Source organism: Drosophila montana, unplaced genomic scaffold (genome assembly GCF_035044405.1).
Source record: "Drosophila montana isolate Dmon_TW-CO22-7 unplaced genomic scaffold, ASM3504440v1 contig_779_1, whole genome shotgun sequence".
Lineage (NCBI taxonomy): Eukaryota > Metazoa > Arthropoda > Insecta > Diptera > Drosophilidae > Drosophila > Drosophila montana.
In genome coordinates, this window is record NW_026999075.1 from 338790 (window position 1) to 351488 (window position 12699).

General features: G+C 36.5%; 2 protein-coding genes across 7 annotated transcripts in view; both read left to right on the top strand.

Annotated features, from left to right (window-relative positions):
• Positions 1-12699, top strand: part of LOC135439925 (fructose-bisphosphate aldolase) — a 187327-nt gene that overhangs the window by 165890 nt on the left and 8738 nt on the right. Inside the window, exon 5 of one of the 3 annotated variants that reach the window (XM_064698803.1) lies at positions 2754-2766. The exons of the other annotated variants lie outside the window; for them this stretch is intronic. The gene's annotated coding sequence lies outside the window, so the exon portion shown is untranslated. Of the gene's footprint in view, positions 1-2753; positions 2767-12699 lie in introns of those variants that run through there. 3 annotated transcript variants of the gene reach the window in all.
• Positions 1-12699, top strand: part of SNF4Agamma (SNF4/AMP-activated protein kinase gamma subunit) — a 78191-nt gene that overhangs the window by 32840 nt on the left and 32652 nt on the right. For 2 of the 4 annotated variants that reach the window (XM_064698788.1, XM_064698785.1), the window contains exons 3-5: positions 2832-2941; positions 3005-3638; positions 3712-3840. In XM_064698788.1, the coding sequence (XP_064554858.1) occupies positions 2832-2941; positions 3005-3638; positions 3712-3840 (873 nt within the window). The remainder of the gene's footprint in view (positions 1-2831; positions 2942-3004; positions 3639-3711; positions 3841-12699) is intronic. The other 2 variants (XM_064698789.1, XM_064698787.1) reach the window with 1 other exon arrangement.

Below are 12699 nucleotides of genomic sequence, written 5' to 3' on the forward strand. Positions count from 1 at the left end.
ACATCTTATCAACTGACAAATGACACAATTTGTCAACAGGCGCTGCGAGCACTTTTTTTTTTTATGTATATTTTACGAAACCTGAACATTCGCCAGTTCACAATTCACAATATTCATATATACACATACATATGCATGAGACACCAGCGTATAAACTGTATTACCATAGATTCCTCTATTTACATAGGCCGGTGTGTCAGACTTGTGTGTGTTGTTGTGTGTGTGAGTGTGTGTGTGTGAGTGTGTCTGTGTGTGCTGTGTGTACAATTACGTCAATGGGGCACTTGCCACACCCAATTCTAGATACTTACTCGCAATGCATGTGTACAATTTGTCTGCCCTACCATGTAAGTCACTTGAGGGCTATATCATTCACCCATCTATACGTATCTCCCATTCGCCTCCAATCTTTCTCTTTGTCTTTCTCTCTCCCTCTCTTCTGTATTGTTCGCTGCGAATATTTGTATAACCCGATAGACAATGTCCAACAGCTGATGCGCAACACTTCACCTCTCCAACCTTATCCCCCTCCCACGCTGACAACCCCGAGCATACAAATAAAAGCCTGAAGAGCTTCTGGTCTTTGTTTGTATACTCTACACTTGCAGGGTATTGTACATTCGCTGGGAGATGACTAGAGTGTGCAGTCAGTGGAAATAATACAAATTTTTTTTAAATGTAGATTTAAATCTTAGTAGACAATCCCCTACCAAATTTGTATGTTTATAATAATACTTTTTTTTAATACCTTGTACTATTATCGAGCTTTTTTAATTTCACCCGAACCACTCTCCTGTGGGTAACGTTACGACCTTCAGAAAAATTTAGAGTTTATACTATCTCTCTCTATCAACCGCTTTCTTGTTATCTCTTCCTTTCGTTTTATCTCTGTGTATTTCTCTTTATCTTTATCACTTGTTCTCTCTCTTCTCCCTCTTTATTCCTACTTTCGTTAGAATTGAATGGCATTCGATTACTTTCACTGTCTATTTTGGACATCACTCTTCTATGTGATTCTCATAAATTCAATAAGACTTACATTTTGTTGTAATTCATTCGAGTATTTCAGAAACACTTTGTGAATGGGGAAAGGAGTTGGGGTAAATCAACTCTCGTTACAGGGTAGCTCTTTGTGTATTCATTTCCATCGTACGCATGTTTTGTAAATCCATTTCAGTAAATAGATTTTGAAGGGTATTCTCCTATCAACATATATATTAACCTTTCGCTTTTCCTTTTCATTGTGAGCTATTTTTACCCATCTCGCCCCTCTCCCATTTAACCCACTTTGCCTATTGAAATCAACGGAATCATCGGAATACTCGATTACTCGAATACTTTTAATGCCGTCTATTAATTTGGCGCTGTTGTTAGCTCATCGCCCAACAACAACGATTGGCCCCGGGGCACGTGACTTGGCATTCCGGCAGAGTGCAAAAATGTCGAAAACCAACAATAAAAATAACAATCAAACAAAAAATATATTGTGTTGACCTGTTGACTGTGAAATTGCCGCTGAATAGTTTGCTAAAAATAAATCTATTTCAGGTGTTTGCCTGTCTGAGGGTCCGATCAGCGAAGCAGCTTTTTTTTGGAGATCTTGTGAAAGTTGTCGGAAAGGTCGTGTAATTAAATGAAGGCAAATATTTGTTAAGGTCTCGTGTCCACTAAAAGCATTCCATTGCAAAACTATGTGATTTATTTGGGATTTTTTAATGACACAAGTTTTGGTAGAAAGAATTATATGCCCTAAGATATATGTGCTTGATAAAAGAAACTGGTTAATCTATTTGTAAGACTATATCAGCATTTATGGAAAGTTTCAGAATATTCAATATTTTACTCCCATTTCTGTATATACATTCCTGATCAGCATCAACAGTCAGATGAATATCACCGTGTACGTCTGTAGTTGAATTGTTTTTCGTATTCCATACACAGGTTAAGATTATAGAATTAGATTGATAAGTCAATTTATCGATATTTACGATTATTGAGCACGATTAAATCATAAATAAAGTATTTTTCATGCTTTGTATACCAAATCCAAATACATACTTACATAAAAACCAGCACACTGCGAATATAACACTTCTTACTAGTTAAATACAGTTATTCTTCCAACTTCTAAGATTTAATCTTCGAGCTAGATTTCTAGCTTCCGCTTTAATTTTTACATTTTCGCATGTAAGATACTTTGATTGGTTGGCTATTTAGCTGCCCCTTGGTAACATAACTGTTATTTCGCTCTGCGCAATTCGCTTGGCAGCTGTTAACAGCTGTCTCTCTTGCACAATTGGCATAGCTAATACGCAAACCGACAGTTCAGAGGCCTGCCGACTGACTTCGGTAACTCACCACAGCTAGTTTCACAACCTCAGGCCCCAACTGCTGCAATTTTTGCGTAATTCATAAATAAATTGATTAAATTCGATTAAAGTGCGCCACAGGAATTGTTCAATTAATAAAGCACATTCGATACGCGCTACTTGTTGTTGTTGTTTTTCTTGTTGTTCTTGTTGTCATCTTCTGTCATTGCAAATTGTGTCTAGTGTTGATTCTTTGCTGGGGTTTGGGTTGGGCTTAAATTGTATTTGTAGACAATTCGGCATAATTGCAGCGCCCAGGACAAACAGGCAGGATAAACGCTGTGGGTGTCCTTTATTTTCTATTCGGTTTTTCTTCTCTATATTAGACCAGTAGGTTTCTGGGCTCTCAGTTTGTCTTGGGCCGCGCTGGCAGCAACAATGCCGCAAGCAGCAGATTTAGAATCAAATATTAACAGACCAACTAATAAAAATCCCACTCAAAAACGTCATGTACGCTTTCAGGAACAGGATGGTCTGCCACGTGTGCCTGGCTCCCGACCCTCGAGTGCGCCCGCGGAGCCCAATGCCAAGGCGGCCAAGAAGGCCTACAAAAAAATGGAGAAAGAGCAGCGGTAAGTACCAAGAGACAACACTGGAAACTATCAAAGATTAATTATACTCTTCCCTTGGCCCAGCAGACGTCAGGAGAAGGAGCAGTCACGGCGCGAGAAGGAGGCCCGCAAATTGGAGCGCGAGACGGCGCGTCGCATTGAGCGCGAGACGGCCAAACTGGAGAAACTGAATCGGCACAGCGAGAAGATCTCACGCAGCACGGAGCGCATGGTGGGCAGCGGGGGCTCGCGTTCCGGTTCGCTGGAGCGACGACGCAGCGGCGAGGATTCGCCCGTGCTCAATCAATCGACGGTGCACGGTATTGCCTCCCCGAATCGCCGGCCCACCATATTCGATGTGTTTAGGCCGCGCGCCAAATCGGATGCCAAGCGGTACAAGGATAAACATTTGCTGGATCCATCCTCGGCGGATAGCAGCGCCACCAGCAGCACATATTCCGTATCTGGTGGAACGCCCGCTACAGCAGCAGCAGCTGCAGCAGCACTGGCTGGTGGAGGAGGAGCTAGTGGAGGGTCTGCAACAATAACAGCTGCAAGTGGCGCCGGCGGCCTCATGAACTCCATGAAAGTGGCCATGCAGCATTTTGGCCATAAACAACATCCCGCCGTAACGATAACCAATGCCGATGGCACCGTCTCCGCCAAGAGCAAGTACAAAGATGGCAGTGCGCATCCGCATCAGGGCAGCGACGCGCAGGTGGGTCAACTGCAGATCCTTAACTGTTAATTAGCTTATCCTTTAATATATATATACCTATATATATTTATAGTATTACCACACTGTTACCGCTGGGCGTCCGCATGCCAATGCCAATCAGCGATCGCCGATGACCAAAGTTATGGATCTGTTTCGACATCGTTCAAATTCAGCGGTCAGCGAGGCGGACAAGCGCAAAGCGGTGAGTGTCTCAGCTTAATTTAACATTTCTTGTGGTGGGCTGGTTAAGTTGTTAGTGTGCGCACAAACCAACTATAGTTTGTCTAGCTTAGCAGCAATCTGTTAACTAACAGTGAAATTTTACAAGATAATTCTTAGATATTCTAATTTTTTTTTGAGAATGTTTTAATAATATAGAAAAACATTATATATACTTAGATCTGCGATCCGTGATGGGGATAACAGTCGTACTAGTTTAAGACTTTAGCTCTAAGAGCGCGCTCAAACCAATTGCCTTATGTTACAGTCGAAAGCAGCTAGAGTGTAATTTTAATTTGTTAGGAGTATAAATCTTAACAAACTAATAAATTCTTTAAAAAATAGTAAATCGACTATGAGTATATGTTAAACTATAATTGCTATAAATAGTAGACGTACACATTTCGCGACATGGTTCAAATTCAGTAAGCGGATGAACGCAAAGCGATGAGTGTCACGGCTAAGCTTATAATATTATGCAGCTTGGCGGTTTGTTCAACCTTTTAGCGTGTGCGCAAACCAATTGCCTGATATTACTTAGCACCAAGCTGTTAGCTAACAGATACATAAATTAAACTTGAATTTCAAATAAAAGGCGCGTAATTAGTAGGAAAATAAGTTAATTAATTTAATATAATATAATAAAGTATAAAGACTTCTAACAGTGCAATTGTGCTCTATTAAGGGGTGTGCGACTTAACAGATTAATGTTAATACCCACCTTCTTCCCTTTCGCTTGAAAAAACAAATAATATTGCCAAATAGTCTGCAAATTGCGTCCAACTTTTTTATTATCTAGAGATGTTGGGCGTCATGCGGAATCACCACAATTTCATTATAAATATAGACATGAGCAATTTTGATTTTAACAGCTGATAAAACGCTAATGCGATTTGATTGATAAGCGATGGTTACATTTCACGTTTGCACAATCTATGCCGCTTATCAGTGCGAACAACAGCAACAATAACTCAATATTAATACAAGAGTAAAAGTCATGTTAAGTTTTTATCGTACCAAATCTGTGTGTTGTCATTGTTTGGCAGCGTTATCACCAAATCCTTAAAAGACAAGAGAGAGAGAGAGAGAGAAACAAGAACACAACGGCGATAGCAGATGATCGCGTTAACGGCGCTCTTAAAAGCTCACTTTATGAACTTTCTCTCACGCGTTCGCTTCGGTCTCTCTATATCTCTCTCTCTGTCGCTCTGCTTGCTTTGTGTGCGCACTTGCCTAACAGTTTTTGGGCTTTGCGGAAAAGTGACACACACACACACAAACACACGTATTACGTATACGTCGACGTCGACGTTGTCGTCGATGGCGTCGCCGTCATTTCAATTTTGCCGTTTTCTTTCGCACGCTGCGTTTTCTGTTTTTATTTTCAATTGCATTTCCAATTGGACTGTGCCGGCCGAGCGACGCGCGCGTCATCTTGTCCAATTTGATAAACAAGAAAAGCAACAACAACAAATTGGGCAACAATAACCCAAAGCAAACGGTTTTTTTTTTAAATATATTTGAAAATAATTTTTAATAAATCGGACGCGCGTGTGTATTGTCTGGCTAATGAAATAGAAATTAGCACGAGAATAAATAATAAATGAATAAACTAGTTTAATTTGTGTTTAAATAAACGCAACTTGCTTGAAATTTGTGAAAGGAAATATGTAATGCGACAACAAATTAATTGATTTGAAATGAAATAAAATACATGAAATTCCAAAATATGAAACCCTTTTTGAATTGAAAACATAGGAATTACACAAAAATACGAATATAACAATATATGTAAATGCAATAAATAAAGTAAATTTAAGCAAAATGTTTATCTAATAAAATTTAATAAATGAATTGCCTATAATAAAATAAATTATAATAATACAGCGATATAAAATTTAAATACATATATAAATGCAGTAAATTAAGTTATAATATAAAGTATAACCAAAATGTTTACCTAATTAAATATGATAATTGCAGTTTAACGTTCATTCAAATTCCAACAAACTGGATTAAAAATTTTCCAAAAATAAGATTCATAAACAAATAAACGAAAATTCAGTTGCTAAAGTAATAATATAAATTATATAAAAAAGGCATTGCCACTATTCAAAAAATATGTATATGCTCTTTCTTAAAAGATATGCAAAATGTGTGTGTGTTTTTTTTATTTTTCCAGCTAAACACTTTTGTGCAAAAACAAATTCAAATTATTGTTGATCTAGTTCTTAGCTGTGGCACAGACAAATTGAATTTTTAATATATATTATATTTATTTTGCCCGCTAATTGCGACTATTTAAAGCTATTTTTTTGTCGAGTTTCTTCTTGTTTTCCGCGTGAGCCCACCTCGCCTATGATATCATATATTAATTTTCAAGTTCATTGCCGCCGACGTTGGCCCACGCGACATGCTTAAATATATTAATTCGGGCCTGTAATCAACAATTTCTATTTATTTTATTTAAATTAAATTGTAAGCACTCGAAACGACGCATGGAAATGAGCTAAGCCCAAAAGAAAAATAAACCTAAAAACAATAACAAAAACTGTCAGCAAAAACAAATGGCAAACATGTGATGTGTCAATTTGTGTGTGTGCGCGTGTGTGTGTGTGTGTATTATTGTTGGTCGCCCTGCTTATTATCGTGTTCATAAAATTTGTTAGATATATTTCTTGTGTGTTGCTTTGTTCGTTAATGTTTTAAGCTATTTGTCTAGTTGCTAATTTGTCAAGTGTCTTAACTAGGCCCAAATTTGCCTTTTCTCTTAGTTTCACATTCGGCTGTCTCTCGTTCAGTTTGAGGGTTTTTGTAATCGATCAATATTGACAAAGTTCTGCAAGAATTCGGCTATTAATATTGGGCCTATTGATATGACACTTAGCAAATTAACACATGCATTTTTGTCATTGATTGCCTTGGCTGAATGTTGTTTTTGACAAGTGGAAACTTTGATCATCTCATCATATCTAGCCTGTGCTTTTACAGCTTATTATTAAATTAAGTTCAGCCGAATTAATCTTTGGGTCTTATGCCTTAAAGGCATGCCCTGCTTATCGGGAATTGCAAGTCAATTAAACCAGCCCTTTAACTGAACTCAAGCACCATCTTGTAATCTAAATCCTTCCTTTCAAGCATTACGCGAAAAGCAAAGATTTTTGTTGAAACGTCTTTGTTTTCCATATTCTGCTAAGCGTCGCATTCGTAAACGTTATTTACAGCTAATCGTTGACCTTAGTTGGAATTTCGCTTCTTATCAATTCAACTTATCTTCTATGAACAGTTTTTTGTTGTTTCTTTTATGTCCCATTTCGTAAATGTAACACTGGCAACTGCAACTAGTTATTTTTAACCTTTTTAGGGGTAATGTGAAACATTGTTTACTAGACTTTCATCAATAGGCCGAAGACGAAGATGCATTGAAGAGAGATTTTGTTTTCGGCTCTTTTCTTTTGACGCTTTCGTAAGCTTTATACTGGCAGTTTTTCCTTTGAGCTGTAACGCAATTGGACTTGAACTCATATTAAATGATTTCTATGTTAAATATATCTTCAGGCATTATTTTCATTTGTCCAATTTGTGCCCACTCACTTATCTAGTTGGCTAACAAAACTGTCAAAATAGTTCGACACACTTTAAAGCCACGCAGCTGTTTGCCAAATTACTAAAAAAGAACTGGCAATTAAACATCTTTTTTAACAATAAGCCCAAGACCGACCTTCAGGGAACATTCAACTAAAAAAACATTACTTGAGCACTTGCAACTATTACGAAAATATATTATTATTTGAGTTTTGTGGACTCGATTTTCGTCCACATTCGCCAATGTTATCACAGTCGAATTTTTATCTTTCGGCAAACAGAAATACTTGAAAAGAAGAAATTTAATTTAGAGCACAGAGCCAGAGCCAAACCAGATAAGATACGACCCGCTAGAACTACACAGAAGACAGGGAAATGGCTCTGCGACTAGGTTTATTTGCCACACACTAAATTCAAATTGATTATAATTAAAATAACGCGCATAATAAATGGCCCCTCCAGAGGGCAAACAGCCACGTTGTAAGCCCTACTGATCGATTGACTTGGATTAATACACACATAATATATATATATATATATAGGTATTCATTATAGACAAGTCGGAGCAAACGACAGTACACTATCTGGCCATCTGTCTGGCATTATCAGTTGCCTGCCACATCCAATCCTCTCGCCGTAAATAAATCAAATCTATTTTTACGGCATTTACTTGTTGCAAAAACAAATAAAGACAATATATATATTTGCAATAAATACTTGAAAAGAACCCCAAAGCACTTTAAAAATGAAATATATATTAGACATTCATGGCAATTTCTTAGACTTTAAAAGTAAATAATATAAAGTAGAATTCACGAATTGTTTTTATGTGCTACAAACAATATTATATTGTACGATAATAAGTAAACCTGGGGTGGGACTAAATATCGAAATTTTACTTTATAAGCTAATTAAATTTAGATGCCCAATTTTTGTAGAAGACATCCTTTATAGCTTTTTTATACATTTTTGAAGCTTTTCTCTTACATTTAAAACTTGTATTTCCTGACCAAAATATTTGATCATTTTGTAGCGCTTTGAAAAATATAATTTCCGACCTCATAAAGTTCATATATATATACTATATATACTAGCGGGTATATCCCGGCCTTTTCGTGGCACGTGTTAAGTAAATGTTCTCAAAAATGATTTGAAACAACTTTCATGCATCCGTTTTTCGCCAATTTACCACTGCTGCGGGTGGAATTTCCCTAATCGCTGAAACACGTATACATTTAGTTCTTATGTAGAGCTTTAAAAATAAGTTTGAAGCAAATCGGTCAAATCTAAAACCACCCAAAAAATCTTGGAATCGCATTTCCACCGATGTTCCAACGTCTCAACTGAATTTTCATATAGATGTTTGGAAATGAATTTGAGGGCGAAACGTCACCCATCAAATCTTTGACCCCGATTTCCACCAAGGAGAGATGGATTTTCCAAAAAGTGCGAGACCCCCCCAAAAAATAAATTTGAATAAAGATCTATGAAAATGAGTTTGATGCCGAACGGATGGTAAACAAAAAAGTTGCATACAAACGTTTTTCGCGATTTTTCCACACTTGCAGGTGGAATTTCCCGAAACCCCGTCTTAAAGTGCACCTTCATCACATAAGGTAACTACAGTGCAAATTTCAGCTTCCTAGCTGTTACGGTTTGGGCTGTCCGTTGATCACCAATCAGTCAGTCAGGACAAACAGTTGTTTATATAGAGATATATAATATATATATTCTTGAACCTGCTAAGTCAATATAGCTTTGTCTTTTTGTTTCTCTATGCAAACGAGGCACTCAGTTTTAATGCTAATTAATTTAGGGTTTAGATGAAACGGACTACTATACTAGAAAGTTTAAATCTGCCTGTACTATATTGAACTCCACGTCTATTCAAAAATATCTTTGAAGTCCGTCGAATAAAAAACCAAAAGTTGGGAGGGACGGCCAATCGGATAAAACGTAAAAATTCGCCCATGCAACCTTTGACCCGAGCTTATCTGCATTTTGCGATACGTGTGAAACAGACCTGCAATAAATCCAAAGAGGATAGTAATAAAAAAACTTACATAGAAACGTTTTTCACCAATTTGCCACAGTTGCGAGTGGAATTTCCAAAATCGCATTTTCTACCGAGGAAGCTTGAATTTTGTAAAAAGTGTGAAACAAGGCCCTTGAATTTGAAACGCGTTTATCATACAAGAAGAATTTCACAAAGATCTTTAAAAATGATTTTGAAGTCGATCGAATGATAAATAAAAAATTTTCATATAAATATTTTCCCCATTTTCCCACACTTGCGGGTGGAATTGTCAGAAAACCCGTCTTAGCGTGCACCTTCCCCACATAAGGTAACTACAGTAGCTCGTAGGTCTAATCGTGTGAGCTGTGCGTTGATCACCAATCAATCAGTCAATCAGTCAGTCAATCAGTCAGGACAAACAGTTTTTTATATACTTAGTATAGACATGAATTATTTGTCGATAACAGAGTCTTAACATTACATGATTCTTTACACTTTTCATTTAGAAGCTAAATCTTGGTAACAGTAAATATATGACAGATCTTTCATATGTCTGCATCTACTTATCTTGTTTTTAATTAATTAATTTTTAAAATCCAGTTGAATATCCTATTGTAGTACCTCATTGTTGTGCATCTCATTTAACTGTTTCATAAAAAAGATGTTGATCTGTTGGGTAAACCCGGCTTATACGGCTGCCATAGAAGGCAATCGAATGCAGCTTCCCCGCTTGCCAAGCTGTTTAATTAATACAGGGTATCGGCGGACTAGTGTGATTTCCTCATTAAACACGCCCACTGCCCAGTCGAGTGCAAACGCCCTCGTTTGGCAATGGAGGAAGTGAAATTTCGCGCTACTCTCACTAGAAATTGTTCGACTAACTATTGTTACTTTTTTGGGCATTTTGAAACAACAAAACTAAATAGGAAAATGTTAATAATTGTTAATGTTTTTGCAAATTGTGTTTTGTTTTCTTTGTAGTCGGTTCTTAATTAATCATTTGTCAGTTCCCGGAGCGCTTCTAAGTTTGAAAAGATTTTCTGTATATGCGCTCGGAGCTCGGAATCTTTTCACAGATTTATTTATTTATTTTTATTGCACACGTTTAAAGGTCAACCACTTGACGACGATGTTCGCTACATATTTGTTTGCTTTCTGTTGTGATTTCTATAAAGGCTTCATATGCTCCTAAGTAGTATATAAAAATTTAGAAATATACGCCAACAAAATAATAACAATCGAATTTGACGCTACTTTTGAGGTGCGTTTTAGGAGCAGCTGTTAATTGAATATGCCAGGTCTTATTTTGCTTTAGGTGTCACTTTAAAATATGTTTTATGGCATATCTTTGCAATATTAAAGCTTTAGAACGATTAATAGCTGGCTAAACAAATCATAAGTCCTCCAGCGAAGAGAGTAAGTGCTGAGAATTCAAAAACTTCTTGAAAAGCTGATATTGCTCTACAATTTTGCTTAAAGCTTCTCATTTACTTAAAAGCTTAACATTTACTTAAAGCTTAAAGTCTTGAGCATGTTGAAAGCTCAATAATTAAGAAAACTTCTTGAAAGGATGAAGTAAAAAGTGCTTAAAGCAAAGTGATTCTTATAACACATTGCTTAAAGTTTCTTATTTAATTAAAAAGCTTAACAATTAATGTTTCGGCAGATTTAAATAAATCAAAAAGCCTCTCAATAATCATGGCTTATCGCTTCTCAAAGCTTTAGGCAAGTATTAAAAGCTATTTAATGAACTTTTAAAGCTCATTAATGCAGACTATAACAACGTACTTAACTCAGTCTAATACTTATCATTTTTAAACTAGTTTATCATTTTACTTAAAGTTTCTTATTGACTGAAAGCTCACTCAATTGCCATCTAATTACACAATAAGTTCGCTTTTGAGTTTTAGGGAATCAAAATTGCAGAGACTCATAAGTGTTTATTTAGCTCAAAGCTGTTTATGAACTTTTCAAGAATCAAGCTTAAAACTCGTTAACATTTTAACTAAAATTACAGCTTGTACTCTATTTGAATAGCTTGGTCGTCAAAAAGGCTTTGCATATACTCCTGCTGTAAACTTTACCAACATTCTGACAGCTTTCACAGTTGTCTAATTAGCTTTAATGAATTTAGCAATTTGTTTGTTTCTCAATTGTTGTTGCTATTGTTTTACTTATTTTCTTTATATTTTTTTCCCTCATATTTCTTGTTTTTTCGTACATATTTCGCCAAGAACATTGCACAAATATTGACAAGAATAATATAAACTAAAGGCTGTCGCTCGCTGGGCAAACACAAATACAACCAGCGACAAAATACCTATTTCTCACATAGATTGACAGCCTTATGAAAAGAAAAAAATTAAATAAAATACAAAGCACTAATACAAAACCGACTCAAGTAAAAATAATAATAAATAACATCAAGTCCCAAATGGACAAATAATGTAAAGTCCAAAAATAGCAAATAGATTTTCTGTTCGTTTTATTTATTAAACATGTTTGTGCCCCAATGCAACAATTTTATTAAGTCGAATATTTACCACATTTCGCAATATTGTTGTTGAATTTAATGAAAAACGTGCCGCTTTTTGTACCCTGAACACATTGAAAATGGCTAAAAAGGGTATTATGTATTTGTGCAAATGTATGTAACAGGCAGAAGGAAGCATCTCCGACCCCATAAATTATATATATTCTGTCCGTCTGTCCGTCCGTCCGTCTGTACGTCCGTCCATCTGTCCGTATGTATAAACGAAAGGATCTCAGAACCCATAAGAGCTAGAGACTTGTAATTTTGGCAGGTAGGTAGGTATGTCCTCCTAGTACCCGCGCAGCTCGAGTTTGTTTCCGATATTCGATAACTAGCCACAATTCCAAGTAATCGATAAAAAACTATGTCGAAATCCTGTTCTTTTTTAGCTATTTTGGTAAATAATAAGAGCTAAAATCAAAAAACTTGACATGTCACTTCTAGAAAAGTTTATACAGATCAAGTATCTTCCATATTATGGCTCATCAAGATCGGTTAAGAAACACAGAAGTTATTAACGCAACCGTGTGATTATATGGGGAAGCCACGAGGCTGCAAGCGCAAAGCGCCAGAGTTTTTGTTAACTGTTTTAATTTACTTTTATTAATGCGAAAGCGAAAGTAAGCGTAGCCCGAGCTGCATTTGGTGTTGGTAGTAGAAGGCTTAGGGTATCCCCTCGTCGGGCACTCCCGACTGCAGCACTCTTG